Below are 21,796 nucleotides of genomic sequence, written 5' to 3' on the forward strand. Positions count from 1 at the left end.
CAATTATAATTAAAATAGTATGAGACACCATATAAGAATATAATTTGTAATATCTTAATTTTGAATGATAATTTGTTACCTGTGTATGAAGACGCTAGAAGAAAAATGTCATCAGTGCAAAATGCATTTAAGAGATGTTTCTCTGCAAACATTGATAGGAAGAAGCAGCTAGGATATGATCAAAACATGAGACTTGGGGTCGAAAGTCTGGGCTTGGAGGTGTTTTCACTTGCTTACTGTATGATTTGGAACCATTTTCTCATCTACAGAAATTTCAATTTCCTCTTATGTAAAATAGGAATATGAATATCTGCCCTATAAGCATCTCCAGGTTAGCAGTGAGGATCAAAAATCAAAATGAGATATTGCATGTGAAAGCAACAGTAGAGTTCTGTTCAGTTATGTTTTGCACAGATGTGGCCTCAGTTTCCATATTGAGGTTTGGATCTAGAACTCAAGGGGAAAAACAAAGGTAAGGTACATTGGTACATAATGATATTTAATTTTAAATGGTTTTATTTCTATCCTACTTAACCCTGCAAAAGAAGGGAAGTGGTGGTCTAACAGCAAAAGCTGCCCTTTATTAAGTGCTTTGTTTATTGCCATGTGTTTGCGCTGCAAACATTGCAAAACTAAAGCCCATGCTAGATACTGAGAATACAATATCCTTTGCCCTGTCCAAATTCAAGAAGCTTAAAGAAGACAGTGGTGATGCAGTATAGTGTTAATAATGAAACAGTTCACAAAAAGAATAGTCTTGGGGCACCTGAGTGGCTCAGTAGGTTAAGCATCTGACTCTTCATTTTGGCTTAGGCAATGATCTCACAGTTCGTGGGATCGAGCCCTACGCTGGGCTCCGTAGTGCTGACAGCTCTTTTTCTCTCTGCCACTCTTCCACTCATGCTTACTCTCTCTCCTTCTCAAAATAAATAAATAAATATTTAAAAAAAAAGAATAATCTTAATCCTTCTTTATATATGAGTAAATTGATCTCAGAGATATTAAGTAACCACCCCAAGGCCATTCAGCCAGCAGGTGGGAGCACCAATGTGAGATACCATCCATCAAGTTCCAAAGCCAATAATTTTGACTGTACATTTGTATTGCATCAAAATAATTTTATTGGTGCTTCCCTAGGGACCCACTAAAAGCTCTAAAAGATAGTTTGGAAAATAAAAATAAAAAAAAAAATAAAAGGTAGTTTGGACATTAAACTATTCCTTTGTAAAGTTATTTATGTACATAATGATGTTTGAAATGTCAGTTTTCAGAAGAGAAATATATTTTATATTCTTTAATATGACTTTCTGCTTAATACAGCAGTCTTAAGCTCTCATTAAAATTTTTAAGTATATATTTCAATGTTTATTTATTTATTTTGAGAGAGAGAGCGCACGAGCATCAGAGGGACAGAGAGAGAGGGAGAGAGAATCCCAGGCAGGGTTCATGTTGTCAGTGTGGAGCCTGTCACGGGGCTCGACCCCATGAACCGTGAGATCATGACCTGAGCCAAAATCAAGAGTTGGACATTCAACTGTCTGAGCCACCCAGGTGCCCTTTAAAGTCTCATTTTTTAAAGCCCCATTTTTTTTTGTCATCAAGCAGTTAATGTATGATGCATTGCTAAAGTCCTAAAGGCAAAGCCAATTAGACATAACTATTTTAATTAAGAACCAAGTGTTTTCCTAGATCCTTGTTGTTTGTGATGGTTAGTTTTATGTGTCATCTTGTCTAGGCCATGGTACCTAGATATTTGGTCAAACATTATTTTGGGTGTTTCTGGAAGGTTTTATTTGTATGGGATAATTAACATTTAAATCAGCAGATTTACTTACTAAAAAATTTTTTTTAATGTTTATCTATTCTTGAGAGAGAGAAAGAGACAGAGCATGAGTGGAGGAGGGGCAGAAAAAGAGAGGGAGCACAGAATCCAAAGCAGGCTCCAGACTCTGAGCTGTCAGTGGAGAGACTGACATGGGGCTTGAACCCACGAACCGTGAGATCATGACCTGAGCTGAGGTCAGACACTTAACCAACTGAGCCACTTAGGTATTCCTAAATTGGCAGATTTTGAGTGAACTAGTTTGGCTTCCATAATGTGGGTGAGCCTCATCTAATCAGTTAATGGCCTCAATAGGTTGACCTCCGAAAAAGAAAGAAGGAATTCTCATAGCAGATGCCTTTGGACTTGAATTGTAATATTGGCTCTTCCCTGGGTCTCTAGCCTGCTGGCCTATCTTACAGATTTTGGACTTGCCAGCCTCCATATTCATTAGTGAGTTCCTTAAAATAAATCTGTGTGTGTGTGTGTGTGTGTGTGTGTGTGTGTGTGTGTATCCTATTGATTCTGTTTCTCTGGAGAACCCTAACTAATACACTGTCCAAAGTGTGATGAGCAGACCTGCAGGATCTGTATAACCAGCATCATTGAGAGTTTGTTAGAATGCAGAATCTCAGATCCTTCCCTCCTTGACCTATTTTTTAGAATCTGCATTTTAACAGTGTTTCCAGGTGATTGTGTGCAGAGCTAAGTTAGAGAAGTCCTACCCAGGATGATCAGAAATTCAAGATGCTTTTTATCTCCTTCTTTTTCCTTTTCTTTTTATGCTTATATTTCTGCTAGACTTGGCACGTGTCTTCATAGCATGTGAGGGTCTTTTGATTTCAGGTTGGTTGATTGCTCTGGGGCAAGGAAAAGGTTAATGAGGTAAATTTTTGCTGGTTCTATTTGACTACTACCAAAATTTCAAAAAAAAGTAATAAAACTCTTTCCAGTTCTGTAATCTAACTTATTGCCACTAGGAAAGCTTGTTCATTTCTCTTTGGGTTGATGAAATAGAGGCAGGAACTGCTCAGCTAAGGAAAACACAAATATATTTTAAAGGGTCATGAGTATCTGAGATAAGAAATGTATACAGATAAAATCATAATAGACTCATCTCTATAATTGTTGGATTGTGTTAATAAAATCCCATGCAGGGAGTGCTTAGCTCGCTCAGTTGGAAGAGATTTCGACTCTTGATCTCAGATCATGGGTTTGAGCCCCACATTGGTATAGAGACTACTAAAAAAAATAAATATAAAATAAAAAAACTCATTCGAATGATATTTGGAGAGAACCTATTTTATGCTAGGCGTGTGACAAGCACAAGAGACAGAAATTTTCATTTGTCTTTTTATTTTTATTTATTTATTTTTTTAAGTAGGCTCTGCACTGAAAGGGCTTGAACTCATGATCCTGAGATCAAAAGTCACATGCTGTATTCATTTCTGCCTTTAAAAACTTTACAATCAGTTCAGTAGAAGGATAGATGTGTAAATAAAGAAGAGCAGTAACATAGTACAGCTGCCCCCATAAATTGCCATGAAAGGAGGAAGTCAAGTTTTCTTCAGCTAAATTCTTACTCTTGTAATTTATTCCACCTAAAATAATCAGCGGAGTTTTCTAAAATGGCTACTTCTTCATACCTTTCCTTTCTTAGGAAAGAAAGTATATCTTAGGAAAGAGTATATCTTTACTCTCGATTGAATTCATTCATTCATTTCTCATCAAATACTTATTGAGCACTTCCTATGTACCAGGTGCTGAGCTTGGCCCTGGAAACCCAGCTGTAAACCAAATAAAAAAATGTGTAATGGAGAGAAATAGTCCACAAGTAACTACACAAATAATTATATAGCTACATTTGTATTATGTGCTATGAAAGAAAAAGACTTAATATGACAGCCAGTTACAAGGGAATATTATTTAGATGAGGGATTAGAAGAAGCTTTCCTGGGAGGTGTCATTTTCACTAACTCTTTTTGGACGCTCAACCGACTGAGCCACCCAGGCGCCCCTTTCACTAACTCTTAAAGGAGGAGTAAGAGTTTCCCAGGTGAATGGATGTAGGATGAGGGTTAAGCATAGAGAAGATTCCATGTAAAAGAAATACTATTTGTGAAAGATGTGTTAAGGGAAGAAAAGAAACTGATACTGGAAAAAGAGAGAAGGTGGACCTTGATGGCTGGGGTGTAAAGGGACAAAGGAACAGGTATCAGAGTGGAAAGAACCAGATCATTCAGAGTCTTGAAAAAACTGGAACTTTGTTCAAAGAGCAAAAGGAAGTCATCACATCTGTTTAAAAAGGGATCAAATGTTTAGAATACACTTTTGAAGGATCATTTTTACTGTCCATTGGAAAATGTTATGGAATGGCCAAAAATAGATTTTGGGAGACATGTTAGGACAAAATCCAGGTTCTCTAGTTTGACATTCAGATTTCTCAGAGTTGAGGCCAAATCTGTTTCCAGTCTTCGTTATCACTTCTCTCTCACATGAATGTGCATTTCAGCCAGACCCATCCATTCTCTCTCTCCTGAACAGGATTTGCTCACTCCTGATTTTTGGCTTTCCAGAACACCTCTTCACTACGTATTTTTTTCAAGAACCAGACAAAATTTCATGTGTCCTCAGTACCCTGGTTGAACATTGCTCATTTCTGTAAATATCTCAAATGGCTACAAAGTTGAAAATTTAAGACACCATGGATTATAACAAACACCAATATTTTGAATCATGAATAAAGTGAATGTACTGCTGAAAAATTCATGACAAAATCTTAACATTAGACTGCTGAGATATGTAAAGTGGTCATTTTAGTTTAGCATTGCTTTGAAATTTCTCCCATCTATTCATGAACTTATGGGTTTCTCCCTTTCTTAGGTTCTATAAAGCACTTAATTGTTTTTTCAAGAAAAGTTTGATCACAGTAGTTTGTCCAGGAACATGTTTTTCCTTACCATTAAGTTTAAGGCCAATAGCACAATATTTAATATCCTTGCTTATTGGATACATGATAACTTTTCATTTCCATGCTGTTTCATGAAGACATTTTAAACAACAATTAAAATAGGGGTGTCTGGCTGATTCAGTTGGTAAAGCATGTGACTTTTGATCTTGGTGTTGGGAGTTTGACCCCCACATTGGGTGTAGAAATTACTTTGAAAAAAATCTTTCTTTGGGTCATCTGGGTGGCAGAGTTAAGCGTCTAACTCTTGATTTCAGTTCAGGTCATTATCTCATGGTTGGTGAGTTGAAGACCCACATTGGGCTTTGTGATGACAGTGCAGAGACTGCTTAGGATTCTCTCTTTCCCTCTTTCTCTGTCCCTCCCCCACTCTCACACATGATCTGTCTCTCTCTCTCTCTCAAAATAAATAAATTAATTAAAAAAACCTTAAAGGGGCACCTGGGTGGCTCAGTCGGTTGAGCACCGGCTTCAGCTCAGGTCATGATCTCATGGTCCGTGATTCGAGCCCTGCGTCGGGCTCTGTGCTGACAGCTCAGAGCCTGGAGCCTGTTTCCGATTCTGTGTCTCCCTCTCTCTCTGCCCTTCCCCCGTTCATGCTCTGTCTCTGTCTCAAAAATAAATAAACGTTAAAAAAAAAAATAATAAAACCTTAAAATGTGTAGAAGCAACAATGCATATTAACTCAATTGGAGTGGAATAATATGAATAGCAATGATCAAGGTTAAGCACTGCAAACAATGAATGATAAGTATGCCATGACTGCTGCCTAGCCAATGACAATTGTAAAACATCATTCATTGTGAGATGCATCCTGGTTTCAGAGATGTGTAAGTGAGAATACCAATGTTCACCTTAGAATTGAAGACCTATATTATATTTATACCATTCAATTGATACATTTTACCATGTATTATTATTCATACCTTTTCTTTCTTAGACAGCTCCAGTATACTTTTACTTTCCATTGAGTTCATTCATCTAGTCATCCACTCATCAAAAATCTTTATTGAGTATCTCCTATATGCCAGTGTTGGACTCTCCCCAAATGGACAACCATCACTAGCCCCACCACCCTCACCACCACCATCCCCACCCTGCCAAAACACACCTAAATCCATAGCATTGCCATAAATCCAATCATGAAGTTATTAATGTAAAGATACAGTACTTGGGACTATGAATGGATTCCTAAATTTCTTCTTCTGATTTTTTTTTTTTCTGATAGTGCTCTCAAATTAACATTGGATAAAACTGAAGTATATAAATCCATTGGCAAAGCTGTTTGTTTTAGTCGAAATGTTATGAGTCTATATATGCACGCAAACGCATGAACACAGATATACGCACATATATGCATATACACATTCTCTGTGGAGAAATTATAGTCTATTGAACATATAACTACATTATTAGCCATACCTATTTAACGTTTCCCTGTTAACAGGTACTGTATTTAAAGGGAAGTATCTCATTTCACTGTCAGGCCCCTCATGAGGTGTGTATTATCACCCACTATTTGCAGGGAAGAAACAGCCCCACAGAGGTTAAACAACTTGCTCAAGATATATGGCCAATGTTCCTTCTATTAAGCCACTTTTAATATCTTATAGGTAGTTAATATCCAACAGTAACAGATTCACACAATTTTTCTTTTCAGACTTTTATCTTAATTATGTTATATGAAAACTTTCATTGCTTTACAAAGGGACTTACCTGTGGCTTTTTTGCAGTAGAACTTTGTTTTAAATGTATGCTTCAATTTGTCAACTACATAGGTGAGCAAGAAGAAAATAACATGGTAGTGCCTAGCAACAATCAAAGATAAGTCTATAAAGAAGGGGCTTCTGAAAAGATCTTTAATCTTAACAACACAACATCTTTCTTTTAACTAGAATATTATTTAAAATGATTGATAATCTACCTTTTTTCCAAGAGCTTTCAAATAGCTTAAGATAAAAGATAGTATTCACACCACAAATTAATTAAAACTGGAGTAGGATAGCTAATAATTTCATTTACAGAATCATCCTAACATAGGGTTTTCATTTCGTATACTTTTTTGGTGACAAAGGGATCTTGTGAATTTTATGGGATAGTTAACTAAGTTTGCTACTTGAAACAAACTTATGTCCATTAAGAAATGTCAGAGGCAATTACAACATCAATAAATTCTAAAGATGTGCATCTCTTGAGTACATGTATATATACACAGACATGTATATACATACATATTGATTAGAAGCTAATTTTCAGGACCAAATCTTTTATAAAGAAATATTTGTGTGAAATTTATCAATCCATTGGGCTTCGTGTCAATTCTTTTTTCTTCTTTTACATTTAAGAAAGAATATCTTTCTCTTTCACACCTGGCTGTCTGTGGCCTCCTTACCCACCACCTCAGTTTTAGAGATCCATTCAAGTTCCTTTACAGACATTACTCACTCTGAGAAACTTTCCTGATCCCACATACCACACTTAAGATAGAGTTAATCACTCCCTCTACATATATATTTTAAGTCTGTTATCACATGTATTATGCTCTATAGCAAATATTTGTTTATCCGTCCTGTAGACAAGTTCTAGGAGGGCAGGAGATATTGTCTTATATCTCTAGTATTTAACATTGTGCCTGAGGTTAAAAAAAAATTCAACTGAAATACAAAATAATAATAAATACTTCTTTAGTACTTACTTTGAACCAATCTCAAGGGTTAATATTTTACACATATCTCTTCAACCTTCACAAAAACCTTTGGGTCAAGAGTTACTATCTCTCAGAGAAGGCATTAGGCTTAGGGAAGTTAAGTAACTTGCCTGTAGCTGCACAGCTAATAAGTAACAGAAGAGGGCATTTGCATATAGGCTTATCTCCAAAGCACGTGAACTTAAAGTATTATAGAAAAGTAGGTATATTGGACATATATAGATATTTACAAATGTAGGGCATTTTTCCATTAGAAGAATTTCAGAGGCTTAGCACTCAGAATGGAAATTCCAAAGTTGTGATCCCAGCAATCTCCCCAAGTCCTTTGACCTCACCCTCCCTCACACAGCTGACAGCTTTCCTTGCTGTGTCAGGATATAGTACATTTTCCACTACTCCCCCAGCTTCCTCTACAGCAAGATTTCTGAAACTCAGCATTATTGGCAGTTAGGGCTAAATAATTCTTTGTGATAGAGGACTGTACTGGGCATAGTTAGTTGCTTAGTGGCATCCTTGGCCTCTACCTCTACCAATAGTTCCCTAGTTCCCTCCCTTGCACCCCCAGTAGTGAAAAACATAAATATCTCCAGATCTTGCCAAATGTCCCTTCGGGGATCAAATTGCCTAGGAGAGCAAGTCAGTAACGCTACCAGTCATTTTCTGTGACTTAGAATCTAAATCCTAGATAATTAGCTTCCAAAGGGCTATGAACATCATTCTTAATCCACTAGTCCACAACCACAGACCTAGTGAATGCTTTTCTCTCCACTTACTGTAACATCCTTTACACTGAAGATACACAATGAGCATTAACTCAGTAACAAGGGATTGCACCCTAGGCTTGTAGTTTTGATTGCTCAGGTGGCAGGGCAAAGCCCCAGAAGACACATTATTGGGTTCTTTTCTTGTGACTTTTCACAGATGATTACTATCAGACCAATAGTCTGTAAAAGAATCAATTTCCAAAGTTTAAGCTTAAAGGTAGAGTGCTAGTGAATGTTTGAACTAAATCAATTAGGCTGTATCCTAATTGGGTAGGTGAGAATCCAGGTGATATCTAGACCTGATGCAGATGTTGACTGTATGGTTGCTCCTGCCTCCGGACAGTTCCTCACTAGCACAGTGACAGGTTGGAAACATACATCCCGTGGGACATCCTAGCCATTAGCTCAACAACATAGTGGGTACTAAATGTATCCCGAGGCTCTGTATGCCCTAAGGCTTGATGCATGCTAGGCCTCTTGGTTACTAGGCTTTATAATGTTCACAGTGACCATTAGATACGCATCCTTAAATGCTGTTCTGAACTAACAAAGATGACTTTCTAACAAGAGTCTCAGGAACAGTTTTCTGGTATGACCAGCTAGATATTATGACTACTTTGTGCCTACTTTCGAGCAGGAAAACCAGGTTTGGGCTACAAAGAGTTCACTGAGCCTGTTAAGAGCTTGGAGTAATGAGAGATGATAAATATGGTATTTACCAGAGCCCTGCTTGACTGTAAGCCCCACTGATGCAAGTCAATAAACCAGATGCTATTTGGAGCACAAAACCATGTCAAAATGTGTAATTGTGTTACCTTAAGTGCTAGAGATGGTCACCTAGGTTTGAGAGTCACATGAATCTGAGCAGCCCGGCCTCAGGTATTGTTTTTTGTTCCAAAGCTCAACCACTTCCCTTCACACTATGACGTATGCTCTTTTTTCCCCCTCTACTTGATTATCCTCAATTTGCTCTTAATAAGTAATTATCCTTTTCTAGGTACAAAAGCAAACTAAGATTATGAGCTAAGGGCAAGAGGTAAATTCCAGCAAAAACTGGAAGAACAAGAATTGATGAATTGTTTCAACTTTTTTCTTAGTTCTATATCTTAAAAATGTATTTTTTACCTTTTTTTTTTTTTTTAGGGAAAGGTTTTAGTGAATCATGAATCTTAAAATTAAGAATAAACATAGCAGGATATAGCTGCTTAACTATTAATCAAATATCTCTACATTTCATTTAGGATTTGGGATATGAGCATGGTGAACATAGCTTTATTTAATGAATAACATTAATTCTGTTGCATCTCTCTTAGCAGAACTCTTTGGCTATTTTGGTAGCCATAACCATTACCGTTGCAAAGACCTGGAGACCAAACCCGCTATTGAGAATGCGTCCATGCTTTTCCAATTTCTGTACTCTCACAGCACTTTGCTTGTGCCTTTGCTATGAAAGTCCTGTCTTGCATTAAAGTCACTAACACTCTCCTTTTGTATGGCATCAACTAGCTCTATGATTTGTAAAGTGTAGACATCCAAATGAATTGAAATGCCAAGTTATTTCGGTGCCTAAATTCCATTCCAAGTGGGTCCTTGTATTAAGCCAAATCATTTATTCTTCTCTGTACATTAGGATTGTTTTGACAAAAAATCTTCTTTCTAATCTCCTTTAATAGTTTATTTTTTAAAAGTTGCCAAATAAGCCTGGCTTTTAAAAATTCTTTAGGTCAATCAGAATGCAGTTTTAGATAAAAATGTAAAACATTTTCTAGCCATAGATATTTCAATGCTAATCTTTTTTGTTTGCTGTATTTCTGTCCCCCCCCCTTTTTTTTTTTTGACTCTAAGTGAATATTTCGAGTTTAATTTGACCAGAGATGCACTCTCATTAGTGGTGTTCACATTTGTCTCTCATTCACATGGTTGTCTCTCGTGTTGTACGGAGGGTGATGGTGTGGCAGCCAAATGAAATCCAAGTATAGGATGTATATAGTCTGACAGCTTTATCCTCCTAGGAATGACCAAACCAGTGATTAAATGTTCCAGATATATAATCATTCTGATAATCAGTTGGTCCTTATTTTAAAATTCTGCTCTGGTCTTCTATCAGTGGAAACCCACCCACCCTTGGTAGGTCACAGAAAAATAAGGCAACTGTCTTAATTAGAATAGAAATTAACATAACTTTTACCTTAATGAATATTGAAAACCAATATTGATACAATATTGATGTAGCTAGTTCATGATACAGTATTGATATAACAAGTTAATGCCATATTTTTCTTTTTTAAAAATTATGTATTTATTTTAGGGAGAGTGTGTGAGCAGGGGAGAGGGGCAGATGGAAGAATCTCAAGCAGGCTCCATTTCATCCTGGCTTAGCATGGAGCCTGACGGGGTACGGGGGCTTGATCCCCGGACTCTGAGATCATGACCTGAGCCAAAATCAAGAGTCAGACTCTCAAATAACTGAACCACCCAAGCGCTCCTCCCCCATTTTTATTTTTCTTTACTAAAATAGTGGGAAATATTCTGCACAAGATGACAAACTGTTCTTGATCTATAGTTTAATCAGTTTTCAAAGTTGAGACTCTGGGTCCTTGGGCACACTTAAGAGAGAGAGGCAAATGGCCAATTGTGGGTATAAATGCTAGTGAAACTCTAAACCCATTAAACCTTTGAAGAGTTTGACCTATATGCTCAAGTTAATAAATTACATCAAAACCCATCAGTTACTTCACAACACTGTGCAAAGATCAAATTCATTTCTCTGGCATCATCAATATCTTAACTGATACATCCTGGAGGCAAATAATCCTGGAGACAAAGTGTATTGGAGAACGAAGTTATGCGAAAAGTTTGGGTACTTGGTTTTGTCTTTCTTTCACCCACAATCCCCAGAGCCTGCTCCAACATGGCAGAAACTTGACAAGGCCTTAAAGTCTCAGTGCACATAAATGAATGTTTAAAGTAACAACTAAAGTAACAACTGTCATCTTGTCATTCTTAAATGAATCTCAATAGAGAGAACATACAGGTTTCTTAAAAGAAAAAAAATGGAAAGGCAAGAAAACAGAAATATAGCTAAGATCTCCCTAACTGCTTAGCAGTCAGTTGACAGGTTTGCTGCATCATACTTTTAACCTCTCACAATATCAAAATAATGGCCACTGGGTTATAAACTCCTTGTATTTATATAGGACTTTTCGTAAACTTTATAGAGATTAAGAACCTGGGGTGGTTATTCCTCCATCTCAAGATGACCTACAACATTTAAAAACTCTTTCACTCACTCAAGTTACAGTACCAGCTGCTCTCAATCTGTTTAGATAGAAATTTAATTTTCCATATTTTGAAAATGAATTTTATACTGTTATATATTCTAAACATTTAACAATTTCATTGGAAGCATCTTGAGGAATCCAGTTTTCCTGTTTATTTTTAAATAGTTTTCATCAGGACTTAACATGTACATATACAGTCTCTTCGAATTTCAGTTGGTTATCACTAGATTGTGCATTTAAGCTAGTGAATTATGCTTTATATCCACTCCATTAAAAAAAAAAAAAAAGGCGCTAAATTAGAAAGCAGTTCCTCGGGTCAGTAATTTTTCAAACTGTATATGACTAGTGGAGTGATTAAAAATGCAAATTCCTAGGCAATACTTTATGACTCTGAGTAACCACGAGGGAGGGTTCTTAATTTACTTTTTCAATAAACACCTAACTGTATCTGATGCGATGTGTCTGTAGAACACTTGGAAAGCTGCTTGCATGCTGAAGAAAAAATGACTCAAATTTCTATTCCAAATAAATCCTATCAGCGCGTATGGCAGTTTTTGATGAGTAAAGCTAATTAGTCAAAGTTTTTGTGCTTTACAAATCCTGAAAACCATACAATGAACAAGAAACTCTGCCCAACTTTCAACATTGTAATTTCTCTTAGACTGTCAGGATTAAATCTAAGAGTATTAGAATTCCAACACTCAGAATCCCAAAGTTGAAGTTTAGAGTAAACCATTTCTAAATTAATTTAACCTAGTGTTTTCTGGAAAGTTCACAAGACTATGAAGGTCCTTACAGCAAGGTCTTGGTTTAGAAGGCTGCATATTTCCTTGAAAGCAGATTTTAAAAAACAAAACAAGACAGCCTGTACTATGTTAAGACCTATAGAGGAGCCTCAGAAACAGGACCCAAGATTAAACAGTGACAGGTAAATCATTTTCTAGACTTCCGGTGATTCTTGGCAGCAAGAGGTTTGCTTTGGAAGAAACAAAAAAAATCCTCATCCACAAAGTGACTAATTAATGAAGTGACATAATTATTGCCAAGTAAGAAAACCTAGTATTTCTTGAGATGGGCTATAGCAGCCTGCAGTGTATTTGCTACCAAAAGACAAATGCAAACACGGGACTTCTTGCCGGGTCGCATCTTTTTCCCAAAGTACAATTTAACCAATTCTCTGGATAATTTGATTAAATAAGACAGGGCCTCTCAACTGGCTTCCTTGGACTTGAATTATGAGGCCTAGATTGGAGGAAATTTCATGATATCCAACACCTGAATCAAAACAAGTTATGATTTCTGTGTCTTTCCTAACATAAGAAAGTTGTGGTATCATGGTGATAAACTTGAGTCTGAAACCAAGACTGGAAAAAATACAGCCATAATCGGCTAAGTGAAAAAAACATTTTTGCCTCAATTACAAGCATTGATCTGTGTATGCTGCATGCCTGACACAGAGGACATTCAATAAATGTTGAACTAAACTCGTTTTTCTGGTCTTGAATTAGCCTCATGGCTATTCTTAATACTTAATTCTGTATATAAAGAAAAAAATCTAATTGTTAATCTTTTAGGGAAGTCTCCTGAATGAGTTTAAGATTTAAAAGAAAAAGAAAACAAGGAAAACAAAGGGAAGCCAACAAATCTGTTAAAGGCAAGAACAGTAACAACGATATGGCCAAAACAAGCACTCATGATTAATACAGGTGAGTCAAATGCTCGGTTATTTCCCTCCTGATTGCTAGAATTATCTCTGAAAAAAAAAATCACTGAATCTCCTCTTTGAAGAGTTTATAGATAAGTGAAACTATTTCATGGAAATGCTAACCTTAACATAAAATGTGGTCTCTTTCACTTCAAAAAACAAAAACAAAGCAAAGGTAAAATAAGACAAAACAGCTCAGTTTAATTTCAAACGTTAATATATTTTCTATTTTATATTGAACATATGCATCTGTAACCCCTCATTTGCAGCAACTATCACATCCTCATAAAAGGGGCAAAATTTGTAAGATGCCTCTTAAAATAAATATTCTTTTTTATAAAATAATAAAACTTCAAATAAATATTCTTTACACTAAACAATATGTTGAAAAAATTAGAAAATAAAGGTTGAATTTTACTGTAACTGTACAATATACATGAAGTCCAAAGGGAAATCAGAGTCTTACAATAAAGGCTTTTCTGTAAGGCAAAATACAATCTAAAAACATACTGATTGATTCACATTCTTCCGAATGTACAACATATTAGTATAATATTTTGTGACTGTGCCATATAGCATGACACAACGTGTTTTTCACAGTTGCAAATATTATTGTATATACAAAAATATAGCACATTATCTCTGGAGAAAACAATGGGGAAAAAAAAAGTCATCTGCTAATTTACAAATTTTGCAAGTACTATTCACAAACAAAAACTTTGCCTGGGAGTGTCTGTTGTTTTAGCTTATGCAACACGTGGGTCCCCAAGTTCTGTATCCCATACCTTGAGCTCCATTAGCTGAGTTCTAACAAGCGTATCAGTTAAAACAGCACATGGACAAAAAGCATTTCACTGCAAACAGCGAAGGCTATCCCAACCCTCTATTAACAGTGCCAAGATTCTAACTGTTTAGTTGGTTGCATATGCGTTAAAAAAAAAAAAAAAACAACAACAAAAAAAGACAATCCTTATTACTGTCATATTCCTGATTAATGGTGCTATGTTGGTTTTTCAAAGTTCCTGGGTGGGACAGTGGGAACTTTGCAGCAAACCGTGTTTGAGTTTTTACAGCGGCATCCAGGCCGGTTAACCCGGTCATAACACCCCTGGCACAATTTAAGGCAACCCTTGGCTGGAAGGTAACACCATAAACAAGGCAAAAAGAGGGACATGACGCCCATGGCAGACCAGCGTGTACAACAGTGAGACTGGCTGCAAGAACACGGGTTGTCCGCACAGTTATCCTCGTCATCATTAGAACAGTGATAGAAGAGACCTTTCACACAGCACACGCAAGTCCCATAGTCAATCACGTTTTGGGCTGAGCAAAGGCACTGCTTGTCGCAGATCCAGTCTGATGGCAGAGGCCTAGGATAGGTGCACTCCTTACACTTGCACTTGCCACAGTCCTCACACCTGTAGGCGTGCAGGCCCAAATCTTCCTTGCTCAGTGGCTTAAGCTCACCTGGCTTGAGCTCCGATTTGGGCTGAACGCGGATTATCCCATCAGCGACGGGTCCCGAGGAGAAAGATGGTCCCAACAGTCTCTGTTCAGAGGAACTGCTGCTGGTACTTGTCCTCGTACTGCTCCGAGACCCCGAACTGACTGTGCTGATGGATCTGGACAAAGAGGCTCGTGCGGAAGAATGGACCTGTGGGTGCTGGAGCCTTGGGGGCTGGCGGTGCTCGGGCAGACCATGGAGCCTCTCGTGTTTGTGCTGAGTGGAGGGGCGAGGAGCAGGCTTGAGCCCAGGTCTTGGGACCACAGTAGGCCCCTCTGTGTACTCATTGGTGTTTCGGATGGCTCTGATCTGATCCAGAGACAACACGTGTACCTGCTGGGTGAGGGCATCTCTGGGGTCGGGCTCCCCGCGCTGCCTGCCACCGTCACGGGGTGTCTGCAGCAAGGACTGCGACCCGCTGCCACTCTGAGCTCTGGCCTCCATCAGGTCTTGGAAGTGTGGTCACTCCAGCGGGCTTAGAACACATCTGAATTCCTGCGGAAACCAAGAGGAAAGAGCTGGTTTACACTCCAGGATACTTCCCACTCTCCGCCTACCTGGATTAACTCTTGGCTTTCCACTCCCCTAGAGAAACAGGATTTGAAATGGAGTGGCTATGGAGGCTACCAGAATTGCCATATGACCAATACCATATCAAAAAGTGCAGGTTATGGCAGGATTAGACAATTCTCTAATCCTGTGTTGTGTAGTTACACAAAGCTGATCTTTGTTTCAATCACACAGGTAACGATTCCTTATTCAAATGAACATAAAATTGCAAGGTTCAGGCTCAAAGTAAAGATTGCAAGAAACTAACGTTAGACCATAACATTGCCGCCGACATACATGAAAGTTGAGTACTTTTTCAAAATTGGAAATAGGTTTTTAAGTTTGTTGTGGTCATTTTGCCTTAAACATCAATAAATGCAGCCTAGAAATTCTTTCTTGGTTCTTATTTTGTCTGTTTTTACATCAGATACCTTTAACTATGACTTATCCAGTATTCAGGAACTTTTTAGAATACCGTAGAATGAATGTGACTTGCAAAAAAGAAAATAGTCACCCCCCCAAGGAAGTTACAAATTTTACAACAGTCATGCATTATTAAGTATACAGTAGCAAAAGTTATAAATTAAAAACAAATCCATTCAAATCCTGTTAAGCGCCAGCAACACAAGAAAGCAAACTTACACAATCATCAACCAGCAGCCTAATTTATTTTCAACTTCTCAACAACTTGAGGATCAAATATTTTACAGCCTGATAGCCTAGGAGAACATCTTAAATTCTGTAGCATACAGATTGTTCTGTTTTAGAAATAAATTATATCAAAAATCTTAATGGCTTTGCCCGTTTCCAAAACCTTAATAGTTCAGGACATAAACCGACTAGTGATAACAGGAAGTGTTTCAAAAATTGGTGTCACGTCTGAAATCTATCATTCTGACAAGTAATTGCAATCCCTCTGTATATTTCAAAACTACCATCCCCTCTGGCAAGTCTACAATGAACAAAAACGGGCAAAAGTGGACCTTCATCCACTCTCCGATTTTTATAAAAAAGAGACGCAGGCAGGTGACACACGCCTCCCAACTCGGAACAAGGCAGAGCTGGAAACCGGATCTCACTTCCAACAGAAAGGCAGACAAGACAACGTTGATCTTTGCTTTCACTCCGTTTTATCGGCTCTATCGGCGTCCCAACACCGTCCCCAGCAGGTGGGACTCAGTCGGAGCCCCGGGGGACTTTTCTCCGGGGAGACTGACGCAGCCCAGGGGCTAAACTGCCCTCCCCCTGCACACAATCCGAAGACTGCCAAGCAGGAGGGGGCGGGGGGGGGGGTGCCGGCGCCTCCCTAGGGGACGTGCCTTGAAACGCAGGAGCACACTTCCCCCTCCCGACCTACGGGCTAAAATATACCCCACCCCAGAGCACTGGAGGGAGTCACTCCGCCCCCAGGCAGGGGTCACGCAGCCCACCGCAGGGCGTTCTGGCTAAGGCCCTTGAGTGTCGGGCACAGGTTTCGAGCCCTGCCGCCGAAAGCCCTGACTTACCCGCTGCCCGGACAGGTCTAACCCACGTACACTGGGCAACTCCACCACGCACTGACCGAAGGGGCATTGCCTGCGATCCGTACACCCATCTCCTTTTGGGTGGAGAGAAAAAGTGAAAGGAAAATTGCTTTATAAAAGAAGGGCAAGTCCCAGGGCCTCACTGAACAAACCGGGTCTGCAGGACGCAGATCCCTGGTCTGGAAACTTTCGCGCAGATTTGCTTGCAGTTTTAGCATCTTTGATAGGGGGGTTGGGAGGGATTCTTTTTTTTTTTTTTTTTTTAACAAAAATGACTGCTGCCCATTTCTGGCCTCTTTCGCAGCGCACGCCACCCACCCCCCACTCCCCACTCCGAAAGTGCTTAGAAACCCCCATGAAGAACTGTGTGTGATTAGACTAAGGATTAAGGGGAAAGGACTTCAGCACAAGGGTGGGGCAAGCACAGAAATGGCTTTGTAAAAACGCACAAGATCCCGAATTCAAAGCAGCAGCAGCGACTAAAAAGTAAATCAGCCCTTCAAAGGAAATAAAACTATCCTCTTTTGGTACCTATTTTCAGGTAATGGAAAACGATCGCGACCGCTTGATGACTTTCTTCCTGTGCTAGGTCAGCCCAATCTTCCAAAAATAAAAAAAAAGCGTGACCCAGGCCGACCACAGAGAACGGAAAAAAGAAAGAGCTGCCACTTCCGAAGCGTAGCCCCGGCGTCCGGCAGGGCGACGTTCCCACCCGCACCCGGCTAGCCTCGGTGCCGGGCACCCTGCCCAGTTTTCACTCGCGGGGTCTCGCTGCCCCCGTGAGGCGAGCGACCCGACCCGCGAGTCCCCGGTCCCGCTGGCGCCCCTGCCTCGGGACAGCCTCACCCAGGACCTGCCTTCCCCGGAGCGGAACAGGTTAGAAATGCGGGCGCCTACAACGGGGACCTGGAAAACACAAAGTGTTCCTCCTCCCTCTCCCGCTCTCAGCGACGAATTCGCGGTCAATGTAGGGCCAGCAGCCGACTCGCGACGAGCGGTCCGCCACCCCAACCCCCCAGAGCGCGGGCGCGTGGGGTCCTGGGGCTGGGGACACCGTACCCGGCGCGCACTGCTGCCCCCGCCAAGGCAGGCCGAGCCTGGGGCGAGGCATTTCCACAGGCAGCTCCCTGGATCCCCCCTGGGAACCTGCGGGGTTAGAGAAAGGGAGGCCTGAGGAAAGACAGACCCCACTCCCGGTCCGACTGCATCTACTCCATGTTGCCCACAACGCGCCGGCCACGGCGCCAGGAGGGTAAGAGCCAAACGTGCCTCACCGTGATCGCGGCTTTGCACCAACCCCTCTCCGTTGGATTCTCTTCTTCCAAGCGATGTGCAAATAAAATCCAGCCCCGATGCAAACTTTTCCCCCTTCTTCCTAACTCTGCTTCAGTCCAAGTTCCGAGCGATCGGCGGGAGGAAAAAAGGCGAGGAAAATCCCGAGCCAAGTCCCCAGCCGATGAACACCTCGGGGTTCGGGGCTGGGGGCGACCCCCCTTCTAGAAACGCACGCGGAGTATTTCCTTTTTCTCAATGAACTGGAGGCCGAAGCGCCAACGGCGAGTCTCCTTTCCTGGCAGATGAGCGAAGGAGAAAAAGAAAACGGCCTTACACAGAATCTAAGGCCAGATGGCCAAGTCGTGCGGCCGCGGCCGCGTCGGAGCGGAGGTGGCGCGGGGGCGCGGGCCGGGCCGGGCGGGCGCGGGGGCCTGGGCGCTGCGCGCTCCGCCGGCCCCTCTCCTCCGCTCGCGCTGCGCCGCGCGGCTCTCGGCGGTGCAGACTGGGCGTTGTGGAGGCGCGGCGGAGAGGCCGAGGCGGGGGCGGTGGGTGCGGAGGAGGAGGTGAAGGAGGAGGAGGAGGGTCTGGGGCCCGGCCGGGGGGGCTCGCCGTTGGCCTGCGCCCTCGCCTTTCCGGAGGAGGCAGGGAGCTCTGCGGCGGCCGCGGCAGCAGTAAATGGCGTCATGTGGATCCGAGGCGGAACAGAGCAGTTGTTGTCCCAGAGGATATATCGCATCCGGTCCCAGCTCATTGGCTCCGCGGGGCTACATTCACTCACACTTCAGCGCCCGCCAGCGCTCCGAGCCGCAGGAGGCATTCAAAAGGGCAACCGCGCCGCCCCGCGCGTCCCCGGGCCGGTCCTGCAGCCCGGGCGCCGTCACGCGGGACGCCCGCGGGGCCGGGCTGGGCACGGCGGGGTCAGTTTATCTAGTTTCAAGGAAACACTGACCTTAAGGTTCCCCAGAGGCCATGAGGACGAGCTTTAGGCTCGGACTGACTTATGGAACTTTCTCCTTGCCATTAGGAAAAAAGGGAATGAACATTTAAAACTAATCCGGGCCACGCAGTGTTAGCATTAAAACAAGTTGCAGGTTTTAAGAGTTTATTCGGAATCCATTTCAAGCCCACCTCTCCCCTTTTCTGTTCCCCCTCGAGGGGGCGACGGGGAGAGGAGAGGGGGGAGGGGAAGGGGAGCGGGAAGTGAGGTGGGAGGGCTATTGGTTTATTCTTTGTCTTCTGGATTAACCCGATTATACACCAGGCACCAGCACAAACCGCCTCCCCCACCTCACAGCCCTGTAGGAGAGGAACGGAATGCAGATTCGGGTTTCAAGTACTTTATGCTCTGGCCGAGACTTGCTTTTAATTGTGTCGCTCTGTAGTTTTTGTTTTAATATTAGATTTTTTTTTTTCAAGAATTAGCTATAGATGGAGGCTTTTTGAAGATCTTTCTGTTTTGTTTGACGCAGTAGGTGAAGGAAATTCTACAGTCTATGCCTTTTAAAAATTATTTAATTCAATAACACATACAGGATAACTCAAGGTCGACATGACGGGCTTCTGAAATGGGAGGGGGCTCACTGTTCCACTGCAGATTTCCTTCACTCAACCAGAAGTCATCATTTCCGACTCCTCTTTGTCACCTAGAACGTATCCCAAAAAGATCCTATTGTACATTTTGAAGGTGGTCTGTATTTTCCCACTTAAAAAAGTAGAAACATAAAGATAGAAAACGCGTAGATAAGCATTGCTCTAACTGCCGTTCATTTACTAAGAAACGTGCTTGCACGTGGGAGCACCGGTGGGAAATTACCGCCCCCCCCCCAAGACACTCCTGTTACTGGATTCTAATAATTTACAGAATGTTTTTACTTTACAGGGAAGTACGGTTAAATCTCCCGAATAGCACCTGCCCCCGTGAGGGGTTAGAATTCTTGAAATAATGCTAGGAAAACGTGGTGCTTGATTCCCCGGGTCCCGCTCCAGCTCACATCCGTTCGTAGCTACCCTGGCACTCGCTGCCTTCTCCCGAGCTCTAGCTCTAGAATGTCCCGGGCGCGCTCCCCACTGCGCTGCGCTCTCGCCCTCATTCTCCATGTTTCTCTAGGGCTCTCCCCACTCGTCCCGGGTTTGGAACAAGAGATGGCAGGGGAAGTGGCATACATTATTTCCGGGTGCTGGCCTACGTTACCCCCACCCCACCCCTCGGTGAGGGTGGACAAGGTTAGGTCGGCCCGCTCCGCTGTGTCCCTGAGGCTAAGGGAAGGAGAGAGTCGGGTCTTCCCAGCCCTGGCTGTTCGTCCAACGCCCAAGTCCTTTGAGCCTCCGGGTGAACTTAGGCGCTGCTGCGTTTACAGCCTATCCAGCCACCAGGGGGCGCCCAACCGGCGCAGGGCTGGGGCTATATTCTTCCTCAGCACTGGACTAGGGCAGGAGAGGGAGATTGCCGTCCAAAATGTATATCCTGTAGTCTGGTTCAAAATGAGTAAAATTCAGATAGCCTTCTCTACCATCTCCTCGGACACATTCCGTTTGGAATACGAGATGAGGTACCAAGGTTCTGAAGAGCTCCAGCTTTTATCAATGAGAAGAAGGAATTGGGGGCCAAAGGCAAGTTGTGCAAGGCTAGTGGGGTACTCGTTCCCGTGTGAGGGCAGCAAGTCTCTGGCAGAACAGGTGGAAGATACGCCTTCTCTTAGTCTTCTCAAATCCCTGCACCCAATGACTGCTCTTTAGGAGACACTTGTGCCCGTGTTATTCTCCCAGCACTACAGGAACTTTTTGAAGACACACTGTTCTGGATCAAAGCATAAAATGGAATTTAAATTAGGAGCTTCCAGCTGGTCAGAGTACCTTATATTTTTATTGAGTCAATAGGGAAGAATCTAGGAATTTATATTTCTCTTTCATGAGCTATAAAGAATCCCATGTTACCTAGCTCTCCCATCCTTCCCCCACAGCATTTAACTGGGAAAACATTTAACCTATAACTTAAGCACAGAGTAAAAACAAGAACCTGGTAGATTCTTTCTAACTTACTCTTTATTATTTTATTTAGTGAAATGATTATTCTTTTTAGATGTAATGTATAAAACAATATATTGTGTCCCCAAAATTTGCTTGGTGGATTATAACCCCAGAGAGGATTATGTTTATGTGTATGCATGTGCATGTGTGCATATATATATATATATATATATATATATATATACACACACACACACATACAGAATGCAATGTTGGGTGCAGCTCTTGTAAAGTATCCCCAAATTAATTCTCACATTGCATTCCAAAATTATAACTGGGATTACTTTTGGAAGATATTTCAGAATTACAAAAGAATGTTAATGTAAAATTTCACAGTGAAGCCCATTTTCAAAGGTGTTGTGCAAAGTTCCAGAGAAGCAACCCTGATGCATGAACAGGTGTTGCCATTTTCCTAATGTTGAAAAAAACTGAATCCATGGCAACACTTGCTGCACCAAAAGTCACTTCTAAGTTCTCACGTTGCACCAAGTAACATGCTTTCTTAGTCCTAGCTATTGAACAGGATTGTGTGACATACATTTGGAATCTCATCTCTGCATTCATTTTATTTTCTGTATTCGTTTGGATTTACTTCATTTTATAAGTATAATTGTCCTCAATACCTTTTTTTTCTAGATGAGGCATTGTATAAACCTTTGTGAATTTTGCCT

The 21,796-nt window shown here is 41.4% G+C and overlaps 1 protein-coding gene and 1 long non-coding RNA gene across 2 annotated transcripts in view; one reads left to right on the top strand and one right to left on the bottom strand.

The window, feature by feature from the left end:
* LOC123599144 overlaps positions 1–13,557 on the top strand; it is a 54,874-nt gene extending 41,317 nt beyond the window's left edge. The window contains exon 3 of the long non-coding RNA XR_006713000.1: positions 13,117–13,557. This is a non-coding gene — a long non-coding RNA (uncharacterized LOC123599144). The remainder of the gene's footprint in view (positions 1–13,116) is intronic.
* SPRY2 (sprouty RTK signaling antagonist 2) lies at positions 13,447–18,602 on the bottom strand. The gene is made up of 2 exons (XM_045480352.1): positions 18,098–18,602; positions 13,447–15,246 (listed from the first exon to the last, which is right to left on the bottom strand). Exon 2 carries the CDS (start codon positions 15,193–15,195, stop codon positions 14,248–14,250), a length of 948 nt encoding a protein of 315 aa, XP_045336308.1. The 5' UTR covers positions 15,196–15,246; positions 18,098–18,602; the 3' UTR covers positions 13,447–14,247.
* Positions 18,603–21,796: the final 3,194 nt, after the last annotated feature.

The sequence above is a fragment of the Leopardus geoffroyi genome, chromosome A1, assembly GCF_018350155.1.
Source record: "Leopardus geoffroyi isolate Oge1 chromosome A1, O.geoffroyi_Oge1_pat1.0, whole genome shotgun sequence".
NCBI lineage: Eukaryota > Metazoa > Chordata > Mammalia > Carnivora > Felidae > Leopardus > Leopardus geoffroyi.

Excerpts from the sequence above, each read along its gene's own strand:
- SPRY2 (XM_045480352.1), bottom strand. The coding sequence starts at position 15,195 with ATGGAGGCCAGAGCTCAGAGTGGCAGCGGGTCGCAGTCCTTGCTGCAG.